Below are 23,281 nucleotides of genomic sequence, written 5' to 3' on the forward strand. Positions count from 1 at the left end.
TGTTTTAAAAATAAATGTCTAATGAAAAATTAACATTTTGAATATATGTTTTGTTTTTATACATTAATTTTACAGCATTTTGTGTTCGTTCAGAGTTTTTGTTTTAGATAATTATATATTATTACATAAATTTATTGTTTTCAAATGCAATTTGATTTAAATACATACTCGTATATATATGTACATAACATAAATAACTATACTAACATCTAATTGATTTATTTTGACCTTAAGTGAAGTATTTACATAATACATATTATTGTTTTTAATATCGTTATATGCAAAATGATTATATATTCAAAGAGAAGTAAGTTAATTAGCTGCGCTTTTATAAAATAAATATTAAACACTTTTTAAAAACTAATTAACAATTTTTGTAATTTCATTTTCTCAGTGCATTGTAGTTTTAAAGTGAGTTCCACAACTGCTTATGGCTTACAAACAAAAAGATATACTATAGATATGGAATTACTTAATAGAGAATTTCATAGAGTATTTTGCTGTTTGATTTAAAATTTTTATAATTGAACACTCATTGTGTAAATGCTAGATTAAGGCTAGATTAAGGTATTCCACTATGAAACCATACTAACTAAACAGCTCGGTGGATATCCCAAATATATATATTAAAATATAAACATTCTATTTTAGAAGAACAGAATCCTTTAATAATACCGCAGGATGGGATCGAAATGAAACCATACTAACTAAACGACCTGGCGGATATCCCAAATATATATATCAAAAGAATAAAATTCTTTAATAATACATCAAGATGGCTTCGAAATGAAACCACACTAACTTAACGACATGGCAGATATCCAAAATATATATATTAAAATAATAAGATGCTTTAACAACCCCTTCAAAAATTTTAACCATAACAATAACTAATATCCTACCAAATCTAAATTTTCCGCAATTTCCCTTAAACGACTCTCTATTTACGCCCTTGTATATGTGTTTACCCACACAAGATATTATCAGAAATAGAATTAAATAGTAGGTGTACACATTTTAGAACCAGGCCAATTAAAGAATAGTACAGTACAAGAATTGCTATAGAATTGTAGAACCTTACTCTATATTTTTTGGTGTTGAATATTTTATTGAAAGTATGTTTAATATATGATTGAATGTATTAAAGAACCTTACTCTATATTTTATGGTATTGAGTATTTTATTGAAGGTATGTTTAATATATGAAGGGATGTTTTTTTTTTCAAACAATTGAATAATTTATACTTTTATATTTGTTTTAAAGAAGTTATATTTTTGTAAAGGGAAATTTACAAATGGAAATATGAAAAGTAGATATTTAAACTATTTTTATAAATTTTGGAAAGGGTAGAGAAAAAAATTTGATATTGACTCAGCAATTTCGTATGTGTAATATAAAGATTGCATGTCAATGAATGGAATAAACAAAGTAATTAGTGACAAGACTAAGTTTAGAATTTACTATTCTACAAATTGCTAATCACAAAAAACTTAATGGAACAAATTTATTTTTTTATTCTTATGAAACAAATAAATTACAGTTGTAAGAAGATCTATTGAGCAGATGACATGAAAAGAATTACAAATACTTATACATAGGTTAGGATGTTAGAGGGGATTGTATAGAAACAATAATAGATTGGGTGGGTGGGACGTTAATTAATTTCAATCTAGATCAAAGTTGAGAAACGTACCCACTTTTGACGATCAAGTGAGGTCCGCCACTAAAAGGACTGTATCAGGTATTTATTTGTTACGAATATGTAACTAGAAATAATGCTTTTTTAGCAACTACGTATTGTTAAATAGATAGAATTAAACATAGTAATGCAAGTAGAACTAAACTACAAATCTCTATCATATCTCACTAAGTCTCAACTCCAAAGTCTGGAGTTTAAATTTTCACAGGCTCAATCACCTTCTTGTAGTGTAGTTTCTGTTTTTGTATTTCTTCGATCTTGACTTATAAAAAAGACCCATGAGCGCTTTCTGAGAGCGCCAAAGTACCAACAGACAGATACAAAAACTGGCAAGAATAGACCACTGACTTTAAGAGAAGCAATCTTTGAAAAAGTTTCTTTGAAAAATTGAATTAAAATAAATAACTACCTAAAATTACAGAAGATATGAAAAGGCGAACTAAATTTAAAAAATGGATATGAAAAGATTTTATAAATACTATATTTAATATTAAATATAAGAATGAGCTTTTTCAATGGGGGTATAGTAAGCAAAGTCCCGTACTAAATGTGTGTCTGAAGTAATATTTTATAATAAAAGAGAACCCATGTAGTAATATCCTTTAATAAAAAGATATGAGAGTGTATGGGCTTTTGTTAGTTCAGACACTAATCGAAAACGGATGATTCCCGAATTTAATGTGAGGACCTTAATTCGTGAATGTAGAATATTAGATATTGAACGCAATTTTAACGATCATTTCAGTGGAAAAGCCTTTTTTCATTTTTGTTATTAGTTTTTATGCTGAGACTTAAAATGTTATTATGAATTTTGTGACATTAAAAAAAGTTTATAAATAATAATAACAGAGAAAGAATTAAGTAAATATAGGGAAGTTCTTTAAAAAAAAATAATGTTATAAATTATATTAAATATAAATAATAGTTATTATTTCTATTAAAATTAAAATATTTACAAACTAAGTTATGTTCTTAAATATTAAATTATTATTAAGCCATATATTGTAAATATGCTGCATGTATGTATATTACTTATCTATAGATATTTCTAATAAATGAATAAATAATTTATAAATTGTATCTAATGGTAATGATTTGAATTGTGGAATTTTATTTTATATTATTTTATTATTGTATTGAATATGTCATCAAAAGTAGGGTTAACTAATGGAGGGATAAGTTTGGAAACCGATGTCATGTTATTAGTACAATTAAGACTGTAATTAAAATCTCTAATCATATTTATTTTTAACTAATAGTAAATAAGAAATTATAACGGTAATAATATTTATTAAGTCAATTGTTTTAATCAATATTTTTGAAAATATTGGTATAGACTTAAATATTATAAAGCAAGTGTTTTCGAAGTAAATGTTTTTAGATAATTTTAACTAATTTAGATAACGTACATGAATCTTGTAAAAATATAGTTAATATTTTTAAGTTTCAATAATTAGTTATATATAAATAGAGTTTCAAGTTTTATATTTAACATATAATATATGTTGATAATTTTCTATAAATGAAGCAAGGTTGTGTACCGGTTCTAAACCCAAATTTTTATTGTAATTTAGGCAACCAAATTCTGAAATCGTTGATTGGGAAGTTAGATAAATCGTCTTCTGAACGAAATCAATAGTTTACAGTCAGGCCCGTAATCATAAATTTATTTGTGCTTTCAGTTAAAATGATAGATTGACAATACTTTTGTTTATCATTCAGTCATCATTCATGGCATGATGTATACATAATGAATAGATCTACTTGTTCGATTTATTTTGTAAGGGTTTCAACCATTCAAGAAGGAATTAAATATTATTTTTATTATTATTAAGTTTTTGTTTTCCTTAAACACATGACTTATATATGAAAAAAATATATCATTTTTTTAAATGTTACTAAAAAGAAATTCTTTAAACACTGCTTTTATATATAAATAATATACATGATATATGGAAGTGTCCATATTCTTAAATAAATTACTTAAATCATCTTATGTGAAATTAACATATTCTCATTTAAGCACAAATTTTTTATAACATATAATATTAAGAAAAACTTTTTTAGTTTTGTTATTTATTTATAATATGCTTACAAAGAAATTAAAGCAAAAGAAGAAATAATTCTAATAAAATATCAATGATATATGTTGATGATATTTTTTAAAATTAAATCTTCAACTGAAATAGCTCACTAGTTCTAACAAGGCTTATTTTTATACAACCAATAGGGTATATATACAATCACTTTGTGCATAAAAAATATATTTTAATTTATTAATAATTTCGAAAGATCTAAATTAAAAAAAAACTAATAATACTCAAGAAAACAACAAAGTTTATATTACTTAATATTCTTTTACCGACATTATATTATTTATATATACATAAATGCAAATCTATATTAGTTGATCATTTCTATGCTTAATTTTTAAAGCATATTGAGAGTGAAGTTAGTATTTAGAATTATAGTATTATATTTTACACCAAAATATTTAATTATATTTAGAATTTAAAAAAAAAACTGTTTTTGTACGTGCGAATTTTTAAAGATCAATAAAAAACCACAAAAAAAAAATATAATTTAAAAAATATTAAAATATGTATATATTTATATATATATAAATATAATTAACGCTAATGCCAATTAAATGCAATAAAAACAGTTACTAGTACATTTTCACAAACTGGTTGGCATGTGTAATTATTTTAACAAAAAAAATATTTATGAACAATTTATCCTGTAAAAATCACAGTCCTAACATATTATTTTCATTATTTTTTTTCTAAAAACAAAATTTGCACCATAATCAGTTATATTGCATGAGTCTTTAATATAAGTAACTGAAACTAATTAATTGTTAGGTAATTAACTAATTATTTTAATATATTTTTATTTATATATATATAAATATAATATATATTATATATAAATAAAATAAATATAAATAAATAAATAAAAATAAATAAATAAATAAAAATAAATATATTAATAAAAGTTATTTTAATTGAATCAAACTTTTTAATGTGCATTGTTAAATCGGTTGAATTTTATTTTTCCAACACAAAAACACAAAACAAAAAAAATCTGTAAACCCTTACAGCAAGGATACTCAGCATCTGTTAGTAGATTGTAATGATCCTTGATATACAAGTTCGCACAATTGCCTATTTTCCTAAAATTCGTTACCCATGCAAAGCAAGCATAGTTGTCATATGCTACGTGCGAAGCAATACCCGTTCATAACCAGCTAAGAAGAAACCAATAACAAATTTGTATCCCAGCAAGCAATTTCAGTGCACACAGCTGTTGCACAAAAATATTATTTTTTAACTTTAATTTCGGACTTTCAGAACTATCAATTAGTGAGGTTCTTCTTACTATATAACGATAACTAACCATTTTTTTTTAAAGCTATAATCCGATTTTGGAATATTAAAAGTCTATTTATAATATATTTATATTTAAAAAAATTAAATAATATAGTTAATTATTTTAACCCCAGCCAATTGTAACTTCAAATATTTTTTGGAATTGATTTTTGGGACGAAATTTGATTGTGATATAGTATGTTATTTAGAATTTTCCATAATTTTCTTTTTTATATTGGTTTTACACGTACATTAGAAATAGTGAGTAGAATGACTACTTAATGATCTAGTTTAAGCCAAATATATTTTCTGTTTAAAACAATTTATTATCACAACAAGAATACACTACAAATTTAAATCTAATACTCTAATTAGGAAGTAGGAAATATATATGTGTGAATTATAAAATATTTGATCAACATTGCAAGAGATGGTTTTATAGTGAATAAATTTTAAATACAAAAATTTGAATTATTGGGCTGACCATAGAGATATTGACAGAGAGCAAGAGATGTTGGTCAATATTGCTAAATATTAATGATCAGAAAAATTAGAAAAATTTGAAGATTTAATAGCTCATATAAAAAAGTTTTGGACCGCAAAAATCTGAAAATGATTGGAGTTCAAAATATATTGCCGTCTCAAAATTATATACGAACTATTAAACCTTAAAATATTACCAAAAATCATTAATGATAAAGGTTTGGCGATATTTAAAATTCTTTCGATATTTCTACATTTTTTTTTTGCCGGGGGTTTAGGTCGTTTTTTGTTTTTTATATTACTTTTTAATAATATGAGGAATACGTAAATGAAAACACATTTTTTATGTTATTTAAATCGATACTAAAAACTGATTTCTTCACCTTTTAAACTAAAAATCTATTTTTTTAATACATTGCTTTATAATTATCAAAACTATTATTGATTTGCTGTAATCAATTCTGTAATGAAATTTAGAATTATTATTTACAATAATTTTTATTAAAACTAAATAAATAAATAATTTATTTAAAATAAAAATTCGATAAGTCAAAACTCTATAAACATGTTTGCAGAGAGCAAGCGATCTAAAGTATATATTCAGACATGTTTTCTACAAAACATTAGTGTTAAAGTATGAAAAACCAAAAATGTATAACGATAAAGTTAATTTATATAGCTATGGTTTATGCGTTAGTTCTAATTAGCAGCACACCACACGTTTCGTTTGTTTAGGAATAATTAATAAACAATGATAAAACTTGAAATTTTTATCACTGAGATTAAGTGTACTTTGGGTTTATATGATCACACACTAGTCTACGATCCAAAGTTAACAAGGTTAAATTCCTGACATTTGGGTTCCAAAAATTATGTCACCTTTATTATTAGCTCCTGTATCACCCACTGAAGCATAGAGCCTCAACGGACAAATTAAACCATGATCGGTATTTGGCAGTATCTGAAACAATTATATGGTCACCCAAGAATTCATCTAGTTAAAAAAATTTCTTTTGAATTTTTAATATTCCCCACTATTACTACGACCTTATATTAAAAATTAGTTAAGATAAAAAAAATAGTTACAGAAGGTATTTAGTATAAAAAGTGAGTTATATTGAAATAATTAAAATTAGTTTTGAAATCAAAAATATTTAATTATGATTAACGTTATTTGAAGACTATAATGCTTTGCGCAGATGAGAACCACATTCAGTAACTGAAAGTGGTTTTTATGCAAAAACATACAACAAAGCAGCCACAATAGATCCATCCACTGAACTATTGCGGTTGCCTGGAAACTTGTATACTCCAGCATATTTTGTTACTAAATTCAGTAATTGAATGTGGTTGTCATTTGCGTCAGATATTATGTTTTTAACATATACTACATCAGTATAATGTTTAGATTCGAAATTATTAATTTGCCAGCATCCATTGAATATATTGCAGTTTGGTTATCAGGAAAAATATCATTGCAAAAATAAAGACAAAAAATAGATGTTTATTAAAATGAATTGCTTCAAATGTATGTATGCATTTAATTATGTTTCCTTAGTTTGAATAGATAGCCTAGGAATGGAACCGTTTTAATATGTCCACGTTGGAAAAGATTTATTGAGTTGCTACTTATCTGAGAATGATCAGTAATAATTTTTGCAGGAGTAGCTCCAGCTGTTTAAAAAATCACAAGTTTTGGCTAAGTATCTATTCCCTGAGTAAGTTCTCTACTTTAGTTCAGAGGCGTGCTTGTTGTAGGAAATTATAGTTCAATAAGTGAAGAACTTTCACTCATCAAACTATTGTTCTGATGTTATATATAACATTGAATCAACCTGATACAAATCAAAATCTCCAAAGACTACAGCTATGATGATCAGGTAAGGAGGCGCCTTTTTCAAGTTTATTTGACAGCATCTAATGAACGTAACCGTCATTAAATAGAAAAGAAATGTAATCTATATTAAGAACAAAGTTTAAAATTGTGATTCGAACTATACGAGCGTACCGAATCACATCTATATATTGTTTCTCGAAACTACTTAAACAAATTGGATCTTAAAATTATATTCATTCATAAAAATTAACCAAATTGCCGATTAAAAAACATTTCTGTGAATTATAATTTAACGCGAATCTAAAAAAGAATCTACAAAGTCTTAGGAAACAATTTAAATTTTTAAATACTTCGTGTATTTAATTTGAATTCTAAAACCTAAAGATAAACAAAAATATATTATAACTAAATCGATCAAAATAAATATCTAATACTTCGCACGTACATGTATGTGTGTGTGTATATGTAATGAATGGACAATGGTATACACCCCAACCGATGAGATCTATTGTGCTACCACTGTCCTCATGTAATTTAATTAAAATAATTCGTGTACTTTTTTGTTTTAATTTACAATTCTCGTATATTTGCTTTTATTAAATAATATAGCATTTTTTATTACTTAAGTTAGTTCGATAATAAAATTTAATTATTTAATTTTTTGAGAATTATTTTAAATGTTAATGTATTACATAATTTTTTTACAAATATTAACTTGGAAAGACTATAAACAATTCAGGTATTTTTGGTGAAGCAATTTTAATGCATTTTAATTTAATTATTTTTTATATAAATAATCTTTTTTTTCTTGAAATTTTAATTTAGTAATTAATTACACTTAATATTATCATAGTATATTATCATTATCAGCAAATTTAACATATAATTTTGTATTTAAAATTTACAATATTTTACAGACTTGCAATAGATATAAATTATTATATTTTGTTCATGCAATTACATTTATATTTATATATAATATAAGTTAATAATAGCTATAAATAATATTTTATTCATTCATTTATTATTTAATAATTTTGAAATAATTATATTATTTGCTTGATTTTTGTTTGCATAAATTTATTTGCAATTTTTATATGTATATAAATAGTCTTACGTTCGACTTTTAAGCTTAAATTTTGTATCTATTAGTGAGTCAGTTTTTTTTCAGGCTTATTTTTTTTAATTACTATATAATTTTTACCCTTTAATATAAAATTGGCATAGTTTGTCTATATACGATTTTGTTTTAATGTAATATTGGTATGTATGTATGTATGTAAATATGCTGGTATTCTATTGTTCGTTTGGATGTTTATGAGTGAGTGATGTAAAGAATGTTAAAATAGTGTTCACCAATTCACCAAGTGAACGATGAGTATATGCTCATTTCTAAACATTTTAACAAATTCTAAACATTCTAAACATATGAAATATTCATTCTCTTATGATGCTCAAATAAAAAAATAATTTTAATATGGCAAATTATATTATTTATAATAACAAACGCAACAACAATTTTAGTAATTCTTTACAATAAAAATATGCAAATCATTTATTTTTGTTTTAATTTTATAATCACATTTGTTTTTAATTTCTTTTTTATGTTCTTACAATATAATTTATCTTCATTTTGTATAATATAAAATAATGGAAATAAAATAAATATATATAAAACTAAGCAAAATTTTAATTTTAACTTACATATTTAAACTGCTTATACTTTGTACATGTTTCAACTTATTTTCTTAATATCTTTTCGTTTACATACTCTCATTTAAAAAGTAATTAAATTGAAATAAATAATTAGCACTAAATAAAATAAAACAATTTTTTGTCTTAATCGATTTCCTAAATTAAAAATTATTTAATAGACTATTATATGTTAAATAAAATTTGCTATTCATAAAAACATTTTCCGTTTTATATGCATATAAAACTAAAAACAATTAATCATAACTAAACCTAATATTATAAAATTTTTACAATTTTTATTTAAAGAACATGTAATTTATTTATTAATTTCATTCAAAATTTTATTTTACAATATTCCCAATTATTGCTTATGCTTGTTGTTTTGTAGTATGCAGTATTGTGAGATACAAAAATGTTCTTAAAACATTTAAAAAACACAAGTTTTTAATTAAAATATGGATGATATTAAATTATCAAACCGTTGATATATTTGTAATATAATAAATGATATTTAAAAAAAAGTTTATATGTAAATTTTTCAATTAAATGTTACGATTTTAGAATAAATTTGATAATCGAAAAAAGTTTTCGTTTAAAATAAATTAATACGACAAAAAAAAATTATTTAAATACTATAGTTAAAATATTATTTACTAATAAATTTAAAACTTTAAACAACGGTTCAATGTTCCATTATTTTTATAAAACAGATAATATCTATTAAAGTTTATCTGTTTAATTTTATAAAAATACATAAATTATGATGTATGTAAAATGTATATATTTCACAAAGTATTTTATACATGCCAAATATAAGCATACTTTATACATTCATATATATACTATATATAATATAAATACATTATACTATATAAGTAAACTTAATGATGATTTTATATATATATAAAATATTTATATAAAGCATAACAATTACTTTTGCTATGTATTATGTGTTTTCTAAATGTTGGAGACAACATGTTAACTTATGTTTTATATGCAGTAAATTTAAAGGTCGATCCAATTATAATTGAACTTATAACTTAAGTTATAAATTATAATTGATATCATATTCAAATTCATTAAGTAGTTAATACAAAAATAGTACAAACATGCGAATTTTTTATATACCTATATACATTTAAAGAATGGTAAACACAGTACTGCGTTATAAATAACGAGAAACATTTATTAAACAATATCTACTCAATAAATTTTACCTTTAAATCACAGATATAAATGTATAAGTTATATTGCTACATATTAAATTAAACTCATTCGTAAGATGAGTCTTAGTACTATGTTTTATTTTAGTAGTTTATTTTATATATATTTCAAAATGTATTGTTCAGTTATTTTATTTTATTTGTTAGCATCAGTTGCTGATCGTCTTCGATTGGCTGCAGCAGCTGCCTGTTGCTGTTGTTGTTGTTGCTTTGCAGCAGCAGCTGCTGCTAAAGCGTTTATGGTACGTTGTGTCAATGTACCTGACGGTGTGCGACTGCTTATTTGTATATGCTGTTGATGTTGCTGTTGTTGTTGCTGCTGTCCAATTAATACTCCTTGCGTTTGTTGCTGTTGGGAGTTTTGTACGGAATTCTGTTGTTGTTGTGCAGCAGCAGCGGCAATAGCTGAAGCAGTAACTTGGTTAAAAATACGATGTTGTTGTTGCTGCTGTTGTTGCGATGCTTTTATTGTTTTGAGTTGTAGTTTTTGGCCTGACATAACAATAGGTGTGGCAGTAAGATTTGCTGTAGATGTTATAGCGTTTCCGGTAGCTGAAAAAGAAAAACATTGTAGTTTGATGCTTAGCTTTTAAGATTATATGTGGGAGTAGTGATTTAATTATAATCTAGTATCCTTTAAGATTACATATGATATAATATTTAAATTTTAATCGTACATCTTTAAAGCGCAGTGCAGGCTATTATTTCTGATTGTTATTCAACTGAACACATCATTCAGCATCTCACCAACATGTTGTGAATTATAGTTTACTACCCAAAAACTTGCATTTGTCATTCAAGAGCATATTTTTACGTGGTTGCAGTAACACAGTTACAGTGTGCGAAACATATTTACAGCGTGCGCAAACACCGCTATTCTTCAAAAATTTTGCTTAAATGACAACTCTTGAATGTGAACATGTTTAAGTTCGGTCGTTAGAATAATTTTGAGCAAGAGAGAGCGCAACTTGAATAACACTCAAACATGATAGTCTGCACCGCGCTTAAAGATTATGTATGGAGTAGTGATTAAATTATATCCTTATATCTTTTAAGATTATATATGAAGTAGTGATTTAATTATAATCTAGTATCTTTTAAGTCTATGATTAGATATGATTAGTGTGATTAAATTATAATCTAATATCTTTAAAGATTATATATGGGGTAGTGTTAAAATCATAATTTAACATCTTTTAAGATTATATATGGAGTAGTGATTTAATTATAATCTAGTATCTTTTAAGATTATATATGGTATATTGATTAGTGTGATTAAATTATAATCTAACATCTTAAATGATTATATATGAGATAGTGTTTAAATTATAATTTAACATCTTTTAAGATTATATATGGGATAGTGTTAAAATTATAATTTAACATCTTTTAAGATTATATATGGAGTAGTGATTTAATTATAATCTAACATCTTTAATGATTAAATTTGGGGTACTGTTTAAATTATAATTTAACATCTTTTAAGATTATATATGGGGTAGTGTTTAAATTATAAACCAACACCGTTTTATTTACATGTAAGCTGGACAAACTATGCAATTACGGCTAACATTTAGTATATTAACATTTTAAGTATCTTCAGAGCATGGTGTATATGCAATATATACTATTGTATATACTCAATACCCAACTTATTGTAATTGGGGATTAGTAAAGGAATTTGATAACTAATATGGTAAATTTGTAATAGTAAAAACATGATAATTCCAATAATTCGGTCCAGACATCTTTTAAAATGTTTGATAGTGTAATATATTCATATCACAATACTAAAACGGGAGAGTGACACAGTAGGAAAAAATTAAGTTAAACGTTGCTACTAAGACTATCTGGTAAACTGCTAAGGAACTGTGTTTAATACAGAGAATTGTTATTAGGGTATTTAGACGCGCTCGGTAAGAAATGGCGTAAATCAGTAAAAATGTATAATTTCGTTTTTGCCCTTTTTTATGTAAAGCAAAATTTACATAAAAAAATAATTATATGCTTTAAAAGTGCAGTTACGACTTTATCGGAAAGAATTAAAAAAATGACTTTACTCGTCTATCATTTTATGATATAATGGAATATGCAGTTTCTGAGTTTATCGAGTTAAGTCCGAATATTATTTAAAAATACAGGCAATATCATAATATATAACCTTGCTAAAAACAGAAAATATGATACAATAATAAAATTCAAATTAAATTAAACGCTTTCTCCGATACAGCATATTATAAAAAAACTCTATTAAAAAATAGAGATTTCTTGACAAATACATTGTGACCGAAAAGCTTTCGGAAATTCTCATTTAAAATTCGCGCGCTGTATATTTTTCGATATTTTAAGTTTATGTAGTTTGGCAGCACTGTCCTTAATTACTATGCCAAAAATGAGCGCGATCTGTCAGACAGTTCGTTTACGGCAGCTTTTGAAACCAGTTCACCTCAGTAGTGCGTTGCGAAAAAAACAATGGAAAAAAATATTGAACAAAGAGTTTGCATCAAATTTTGTGTTTCGAACGAAATTTCGTGTGCAGAATCGTTTCGAATGCTACAAAAGGCTTATGGGGAATCAGTTTTATCGAAAACTCAAGTTTATGAGTGGTACAAAGCCTTTCAGGACGGTCGTACGACCGTCGAAGACATGCCGCGTTCTGGACGACCTTCGGCCTCTACCACCGACGAAAACATTGAAAAGGCAAAGGAAATCGTGTTCCAAAATCCTCATGTGAGTGTTAGAGAGATAGCACGAGAGCTAGGCATCGGTCGTGAGAGCTATCCGCCGTAAACGGCCTCAATTGTGGAAGGATAATTCATGGATTTTTCATGACGATAATGCTCCCTCGCACCGAGCCAACATTATCAACGATTTTAAGGCCAAAAATTCAATAAATACCATCGAACAGCCACCGTATTCACCTGATCTTGCACCGTGTGACTTTTTCCTGTTTCCCAAACTCAAATTACCACTCAGAGGAACGCGTTTTGAATCCATATAAGACGTAAAACAGAATTCGCAGAGGGAACTCAAAGCCATACCGGAAAGCGCCTATAAAAAATGTTTTGATGATTGGAAGAAACGTTGGCATTTGTGTATCGCTTCTAATGGAGCATATTTTGAAGGAGATAAAATAAATATTGATGAAGATTAAGAATTTTGCGTTTTATTTAAAATTTCCGGAAACGTTTCGGTCACAATGTATAGTTGTTTTTTTTGTTGGTTCTTACCTACTACATTTTATGTATTTGCAGTAGAATTTTTTTTTGCCATAATAAAAATCATTGTATTCCTTAATTCCTTAATAAAATAAATAAATAAATAAATTTATTCCTTAATAAATAAAAATAGTTTTTTTTATTAAATTATTATTTCGGTTTTTATTTTAGTTCCCCTTCGAAGTCCTACTTAAAACTGTATTCACATAACCTAATACTTGTTATGAAATATTATATTAAATTATAATAATTAAATACTTAACAATAAGAACATACTCCAAATAAATGTTTATTAATAAAATAAAATTGAAGATCCTTTAAATAATTATTTTATAATTATTTGCATACCTACTCGTATAACTAAAATATATCACTCAAATGAATTTCTGTTTCTTAAAAAATAGAACTATTCTCGACTTTTACTTTGAAATACAGAATTTAGAAATTATTACCTTAATAAATAAATTATCATAATGCTAATTGGACCATGTAATAATACATAGTTGTTATTATTTATATACATTATTATTAAAAATTATTTATTTACATTTATTAATAATTCATTGATTTCTTAACGAATATGGGAGAATCTATAAATTACACTGAGTGGGAAAAAACGAAGTCGATTTCTTTATTTTTAACAGTTTTAGATTAATTTAAGACCGTTGAACTCGAAACTGCAGACCGTTTTTCTTCTAGACATCTGTGTTTATGTCAAAAAAGCGTTAAAATTGAGATATTGAGATAATCAATATAATAATAAGTAGAGATAAGAGATAATAAGTATTTTTTTAATTTTAAGAATTACTATTTTTGAATCTTAAGCGAAATTACTACAAAAAAATAAACAAACATTTAGAAGGATTTGAAAAGTAAAGAAAAGACAAGTACAAAATTTTTTAGTTAATTTATTGAATTTTGGCTAATCACACAACGCTGTTTCGAGTATTGCCAAGTACTCATCATCAGTGGTCTTAGGAAATATTCGAATTTCTTTTTAATTAGTTTGCAGTTCATATATAATTGGTTTGGACTGCAAGTGCCAGACTTAGAACTCATGCCTGTCAAATTAGAAGCGATGACTAATTGTGTTTTTTCACAAGTATCCAAGGCTGCACAAACTTTCAGTGCTCAAGCTCCAGGTTTTTTGTCACTTTTTACTTTTTAAGTGACAGTAACCAAAGCACTTGCTTTGGAAATACAAGCACGAAAAACAAACACGAATAGAAAGTTAATTCTTGAGATTATCTATTTTTTACTTTCTATATGTAAAGCACCTCTTTGGTGCCATTTTACAAAGAAGCTATGCAATTGGTACTCTACAATTTCGCTAATAGTGATTAGGAAAAGCTGAACAATAATATTATTATTATTCTTGATAATATTGAAGAATATTGATAATATTCTTGACATTTTTTTGCTTGCACATTCTCTTCAAAATTCTTTAGATCAAATTTTATTTTTGTTTTTATTATTATATATATAGAGAGTAATCTATATAAATGTCGCCGATGTTTCAAAGTTGGTTTGACTTCTTTTTCAGAACTGAGTATTATGCAAAGTAAAAAGGTTTGTGTATTTATCAATATTTGAAGTCGCACACAGTATTTCGAGAAAAACGGGTTGCAGACGGGGGGTTTAAGCTTAGCACCCTCAAATTAATCCAAAACCGTTGAAAAATCAAATAAAATAACTTAGTGTCGTAGAGTGTGTCTAACATTAATTATGTTTTAATAAACCGACCGATTAGCCCGTTTATAAATATAGAAGATTTAAAATATGTAGATATAAAATATATAGAAGATATATAAAAATATAACGTTATAATTTATAACTTATAATTAATTTATATATAATAACAGACGGCAAAAATGCCATAGCTGTAAGCTTTATATATATAATATAATTGTTATAAATTTTTATGTAATACAACATATTCAAAATGAAGTAAAATAAAGCTAAAATAATACTACTTCTACTGTATAATTTTATAATTATTATAATATAATAACTATAAAATAATAATAATTTAATTTATTTATAATAATTATATATAACATATGAAATTATAATTATAAGGAAGTTAACGTGTACAAAGCTCGATTATAATTATTCAAACATACCATTTAATGGTGTAGTTGATATCTTCAATGTTGATCCACCAATATTTCGTTGCGCCGCTATTAACTGTCGATTAGATATTTGTTTCGTACCAACAACTTGTATATTTCGCGCTCTCTGCTGTAACGTTCCAACTAATTGTATAGTCTGATTATTGGAACTGCTGCCGATATTGCCGATATTGCCGGCATTGCTCACACTTAAAGTCTGCTGAGTTTGTTGCTGCGCTTGTTGCGGAGATTGTTGCACAATAACATTCCCACCTGCAACACCACCACCACCACCTTGGGTACGGATTGTTTGAGGATTGAGTTTTTGTACACCGGGACCGACTAATTGAGCTGGAATTAAAGGGGAAGTTCGCGGGTTTTCGTTGTTGTTTAGGTTAAATGATTCGGTTTGAATTGTTAATAAATGTAAAAATGTTTTTTTAAAATATAGTTTGCTTTTAGTGTGTTAGTAAATTAAAAAAATAATAAAACAATAAATAACAATGTGTCTAGTCCGAAATTTTTTAGGTTTCAAAATTTCATGCAGTCACTAAATTGAGGGGATTTCATGGATGAAGGATAAATAATAGGCAAGTGCAAAGGAATTAGGTTTATGAAAACAATTTTGCTTGTTTGTTTTTTTTTTTACTATCAAATGAAAACATAAACAAAATTTTTATTTATGAAAATTTCTGAACTATTTATAATAATGGGAATATGGATGTAATATATTAATGATTTGGCGAGAAGTCATGGAAAATGTGGAAGAGAAAAGAATTTGTGTAGTTTTGCAATTTATGGAAATTTGTAAGTTTTTATTATTTTTTTAAGTTTGGATAAATAATAATAGTAATAAGAGTTTGCATAAATAAACAAAGTAAGTTTAAAAATATAACACAAATGTTTGTAGCAAATGAATTTAATAAAAATTAATTATATAAAAAATTTATTAAAAAGGTGTATTAAAATGCTACAATAATTTTATGATTTTAAATGAATATTTAAATAAAATACGAACGAATTATTGTAAAATAAATAAAAACAATTATAATCATAAAAATTGGCCACCTTTCGGTAGAAAAGAAATAACTAATAAATGTTTTTCAATTGGAGTGAAAACAAAAAAATCTTAATTTATTTAAAAAAAAAAATTTTATAGAACACTATAATACTATAATATTATTATTATTATTATTATTATTATTATTACTTTGTTTTATTTATGTTTGAGCGCGCTAAGGTTAATCATCGAATTGAATTTCAAAGATCATGTTTGTTAGCATTTGAACTTACCAATTGGCAAAGTAAGCATTGTCGTTCCACCTCCGCCTGTATTATTCGCATTATTACTATTTCCAGCATTACCTCCACTATTCGTTAGAACAACTGTTTGTGTGCCAGTAGCTGCTGATGCACCTGCGGGTAAATTCACTATCGTACCAGTTGGTGGAGCATGTTGCTGCTGTTGCAATTGAGATTGCAACGTAATAGTATGTTGTTGCTGTTGTTGAGTCGAAGATGAAACAGGAACTGATACCAGAAGACTACGTTGCTGTGTTTGTAATGCTTGGCCAGCACTATTACCACTATTGTTAGCAGTTTGTAAACTGTTACCGGAAAATTGCAATGATATTGGTTGGGAGTAGCCCGGCAATTGAACTTGTACAGGAAAATTAGCCATGGCTCCCTGTAGAGTTGATACATTAATACCCTGTAAATTTAATGTGGTTGTAGTTTGTTGTTGTTGCTGGTGATGTTGTGGTGAAGGAGATTGTTGAGGATGCGGACTAGACATAGGTGAATGAATAGACGAGCCAGCAGGTGACTGTGCTAATGCTTTCGACAAATGTTGTGGAGACATGCTCGGCATTGTAGTTACATTAGAATTTGTACCACTTGTTAGACGCTCATGATCTGAACCTGTTGATGATGGTGAAGCGTTGGCCAGCAGCGCATTTAAATTAGCGGTCGCATTATTAGTTGCCTGTGGTATAGCAAAACCACTAGCACTAGAAGCATTTGAATCACTGCCAGGTGATGGCGCTGCCATACCTACAACTATAGTATTTGGTGGTGCCGAGTTAGAGTCGCGACGTAATGCGTTCGACAAAACTCTCGGCTGTTGACCACTGCTGTTTAGTATTTTTATAGTATTACCGCTATTACTACCGCTAGCCCCACTATTAACGGTACAGTAACCAAAATTAGCTGCTGGGCTTGTCATTATTGCAGGAGGTGATGCTAATTGAGATGCTAATGCAGACATTGACACTCTTACGGTTTGCTGCGAAGTTTGCTGTTGTTGATGATCTTGATGTTGGTTTGCAGTCTGATTTAATACGGCTATTAGATTACCAGCTGCGTTTGTGCGAAATGTCGCTCCACTTGTGTTACCACCAACAATATTTATCTTACGATTCGAGTTAAGCAAATTTTGTAGAACTTCGTTTTGATGCTTACGTTGTACCGTTGGTGCTGGTGATGATGAAGGATGTGGTGGAGTCGCTTGTGTAAAACTATCTACAGTATTAACAGTTTGTCTTTGTTGTGTCTGGTGTTGATGTTGCGCTTGAGTAGGCGCATGTTGGACAAGAGTAACTGTCTGTTGCTGTCCAGTTGAAGTTGTAAATGTACCACTTGCTACAGGTGTGCTAGTCATTGCAGCTGGTGCACTATTGAGTAAGCTGCGTATTGAAGCATTGCTTGAATTCTTCAATATTGCTGATGTGTTACTGTTATTGTTTCCACCAATATTTTTTACTAGAATGTTAAAAATAGATTTTATTACTTTGTACATATATTATTTTTTTTTTTTTAATTTGAATTTAATTTTTTAATAAAAATTATTGTTTTGATAGCTATTTTGAACAGTAGTAAATTATAATGAAATTTTATTATTTATTAATTAATTGATTTTTTGGCTGACCTTAGATTTTATTATTTTGCAAATTCAATATTTTCTTAATCTGTTTTTTCATAAACATCAGTTAAAACACTAATATAAAACAGATATTTAGTTTAGAAATAAATTTGTTCTATAAGTTTATTTGTTTAACTTTTGTAAACAAATTTTGAAGGTTTGTCGAAATGATTGAAATTATTTTACCCCAACAACAATCACAATATTTAGGTAATATCTATTTATGTAAAGTAATATCTAATTCTTTATATAGACAGACAAATGTTTTGAATAAAGACATTAGCAAATAAATATTTATTACAAATATAATATATTATGATATAAATATTATGTTGCATGAAAAAAACAACATATGTTTAATTCACATTCTTTGGCGAAAAACAGATAAAAACGTAACACATTCATACAAAATAAAAATTCTAAAGGATGTTTCGACTAAATTATGGTTTTCACGAACCCAAATTCGATTGAATGGAATGGCAAACACCATAGAAAAAAATGATTAGATGCTTAGCCTAATTAAAATGTACTTCAATTAAAAAATAAAGGCTATTTTATTAAATATTGAGATAATCAAACGAAAAGATTGTTTACAGCTGAGGTTTAACATAAATTATTTTCATATTTTTCGGAAACAATACCAAACAACTGCAACAGGTGGCATTGTCTACTATTTAAATATATAATAATTTTCTACGTATTGTGGTTAAACACAAATCCAATACTTTTAAATTTGGACAGTTACTTATCGTATAAAATAATGATTCAAATACATGATCCAAATTTGGATGTTGAAAATTGAAATTAATTAATTCATATTTTATCTATATTTTTATGTGAAAGCTTTCTTAAATGATGTTTAGATTAGTCAGAGTTGGTTAATTCGTTAGATTTTTTTGTTTTAATATTCCCCCTCTTTTGCATTTACTACTTTCAATATATGTATAAGCATATCTTTAATAAATTCTTTATAGTATTGAATTATTATAAACTGTACAGTATTCTTGTCTTTCCTTATCTTTCCTGACATTTAATTATTCAAAAGTAAGAATTTCTGTTCATAACAAATCATATGAAATGTATTACCATTTTGTTGTTGTTGCTGTTGCTGCTGTTGTTGTTGTTGTTGTTGCTGCTGCTGCTGTTGTTGTTGCCATTGATTGGCAGAATTCATTATACTTGTAACAATTGCATTTATTGTGGCATTAGCTTGCAATGTTGTATTACTAGAATTATTAGTGTTATTACTGGCAGTTGTTTGCTGTTGCTGTTGTTGTTTTTGTAATAGTTGTTGTTGCTGCTGCTTTTGTAAGTATTGCTGTTGTTGTTGTTGGGACTGCGTTGTTAAAATAGGTCCAGTTTTAAGTTGTGCCTGCTATAAAATAACAAATTAATTAAAATTTTATTCAATAAATGCAAACCATTAAACATACCAAAACACTGGAGCTTAACTGAGTACGTAACGCGGAATTAACACCAGCAGCATTGAGGTGGGCTGCTGTAATAACTTGAGTTTTTTGTTGCTGATGTTGTTGTTGACTTAATAATTGCTGTTGAACATTTGCAGGTTGTATTGTTATACCAGCATGTTGCAGGGTTTGTTGCTGCGGCTGTTGATTTTGTTGAACAGCAGCTGGATGCTGTTGTACCAACACTAAAGAACCATTATTTAGGCTTACATGATGTGCATTGGGCGCACCAGTAGCACCAATTTGATGCAGTTGTATTTGTTGTTGAGCTGACTGTGTTTGCGAATGAGGAGATTGTGTAGAATTATTATTACTATTGTTGGCAGTGAGCGCTGATTGCAACTGTACCGTAGCACCGTTAGCATCAATAAACTGTGTAGTAACTTGCTGTTGTTGTTGTTGTTGCTGCTGCTGCTGCTGTTGTCTTAATACTTGTTGTACAGCCGCAGCATTGTTGGCTGATAATCCGACAATATTAATATTTTTCGTTAAATTCCCTGTTGCTTGCGATATTGCAATATGTTGTTGCTGCGTGTTACTACCGCTATGCTGTAAACTCGCTGGTATAATATGTTGCTGTTGGCCATTTGGACCTATAACAACAACATGCTGTTGTTGTGTTGCCCCAATATTTTGATGTGCAGTAGCAGAAATTTGTTGCAGTTGCTGTTGTTGCTGCTGTAGTTTTTGTTGTTGGGCAGCCAATAGTGCTGCTTTTTTCTGTTGCTCTTGTAACAGTAATTGTTGTTGTTCATGTGTGTATGTCACCTTTGGCATTTCTCCAGGTACCAATTTTGTTATTTTCACAGCTTTTCGTCCCTCTTCTGTAAAAATTTCAGTAAATTGATGTATATAGCGTACCGCATGTTCTCGTGAACCCAGACTGAATTTGCAAGATTCACCATTTCGTTGACCTTCCCGGTAATCCCTATCTACATATAGTTCACCCAAAAATTCCGAGTTTGAAGGTCTTTGAAATATTGATAATTTTATATGATAAATTACAAGTCGTCCTACATTATCCTTTCGCTCAGTCTCCAGTATATGCTCCTCAATTAGTCTAGGCTGATAGTCAAAACCTGGATGGGGTTCTTTGGGTATACACGTATTTTTATCACTTAATGAATCATTACTAGAACTTAATTCATAATTTGGAGGTGGTTTGAGTGGTTTTGCAAGCTTTTCAACACTAATCATGTGCTCTGGTAGTTTTAAATTAACTGAATATTCTTGCCGCGGTTGACGTATTGGACTAACACCAGTATTTAGATTTTTCGCTTTTTGTCGCGAACGTAAACGTGATAAATAATCACACAATTCGAGTCCATAGTTGTGAGTAAACTGGTCCAACTTTCGTTTTCTATTTATCGAAATCATTGAAAACTTCTTCATTTGACGGCGAATTTCCGACGTGCTAAATATTTGGCGTTGGTGTTGTGCATTAATCGCTATGCGACCTATACTAGGATCTGGATCCAAACACAAAGGCTCGGCTGTAGCTAACACCAATTGACTTTCTAAAATAAGTTTATCTTCTGCTGTAGAAGTAGTGGGCACGACAGCAGATGATGAGGACGATGATGATGATAAAACCGTAGCTGCATAATTTGCATTCGTTGATATCGCTAAATTGTGCACTTCAGAAAAAATTGTGCTGTTTGTCGGCCGCAATAGCACATATTTCGTATCACAGTCATTCGAAGAAATAGCAAATGTTTGCCGAAAATCTCGAATTTGTACTATAACGCAACCCGAATAAAATACATTCGGTTTCGCATAAGTAAGCGGTGGTTCACTGTCGTCTTGTGATAAATTTAATGATAACGTCGGTGCAACTAGCAAGTGCATAAGAAAGTCTGGCAACACTTCTCGATCAATACAATCTAGTAGCAGATTATCTTCGTATGGCCAGTGTAGCACTTCAGTTAACGACAAATCTTCTAGACTAGAACCAGTTTTGGCAATTGAGGAAGAACTTCCTATAATGCTTGAATTATCAATGCCTGTAGAATTACTTGATGTTCCACTACCAACACCAATAGTATTTATTTGTTCAGTCGAGTTTAAATCTCCTACTTGTGACAATACTTTTCTACTATCGTAATGCATAGCTAATGAGTATCCTTTGTTACCAGGATATAAGTTAACAACAATTGTATTCAGATTTTCATATTCAACCAGTCGTTCTAAGACAAAGGAACGTGAACGTTGTTTCAACTAAAATAAAAAAAACAAAAAAATTGAATTATTAATTTATATCCTTTGCGATATTACTAAATTATAACACTAATTAAATTAAGTTATTTAAATTATTTAAAAATAAAATACAAACAAGGAATTTTGTTAAAAGAATTTCTCATTTTAAAAAAACGTTGTTTGTATGTAAAAAGAAAACTGAGGGCTAAAAATATTGGACAATAAGAGAGACGCGTTAATAAGAACATCCGTTTAACACATCTTTATATCATATATATCTAAGTCAATATTGCTAAAACATAAATATACCATTTAAAAATAATGTTTATAAAAATATAGAGGGGTTTTGAATAACAAAGAAAGAAATAAAGGAGAAACACAAAAATTTTATAAAAATATTAATAATAATTTATAACAATTTCAAAATAATATGTTGAGTAGTTAAATATGTATAAATTTATATACATAGATAAAAACATATATATGCATATACGTATAATAAATAAACATCAAAACTGAACCGAATTTCAAAACAAAAATACCAAAAAAAGACGATACTTAAAAATTTTATCTAATGTTATTATATAATATATAATATTATAATAATATATAATATAATATATAATATTATAATAATATATAATATAATATATAATATTATAATAATATATAATATAATATATAATATTATAATAATATATAATATAATATATAATATTATAATAATATATAATATAATATATAATATTATAATAATATATAATATAATATATAATATTATAATAATATATAATATAATATATAATATTATAATAATATATAATATAATATATAATATTATAATAATATATAATATAATATATAATATTATAATAATATATAATATAATATATAATATTATAATAATATATAATATAATATATAATATTATAATAATATATAATATAATATATAATATTTTAATAATAGATAACATTATATTATTATAATAATATTATAACATATATTATAATAATATAAAATATTATAATATTATTATAATATATAATATTATAATA

At 26.9% G+C, this 23,281-nt stretch overlaps 1 protein-coding gene across 2 annotated transcripts; it reads right to left on the reverse strand.

Annotated features, from left to right (window-relative positions):
* Positions 1–10,273: 10,273 nt before the first annotated feature.
* Positions 10,274–22,245, reverse strand: LOC119667783 (putative mediator of RNA polymerase II transcription subunit 26; the record flags this gene model as incomplete). Of its 2 annotated transcripts, none has more annotated exon segments than XM_038077108.1 (5): positions 10,274–10,861; positions 15,651–15,989; positions 16,932–18,398; positions 19,645–19,930; positions 19,992–22,245. In XM_038077108.1, coding segments are annotated over 5 exon segments (4,762 nt in total), but the record flags the coding sequence as incomplete, so codon positions are not given.
* Between the last annotated feature and the right edge of the window lie 1,036 nt (positions 22,246–23,281).

This window comes from Teleopsis dalmanni, chromosome 1 (assembly GCF_002237135.1).
Source record: "Teleopsis dalmanni isolate 2A chromosome 1, ASM223713v2, whole genome shotgun sequence".
In the NCBI taxonomy this organism is placed as follows: domain Eukaryota; kingdom Metazoa; phylum Arthropoda; class Insecta; order Diptera; family Diopsidae; genus Teleopsis; species Teleopsis dalmanni.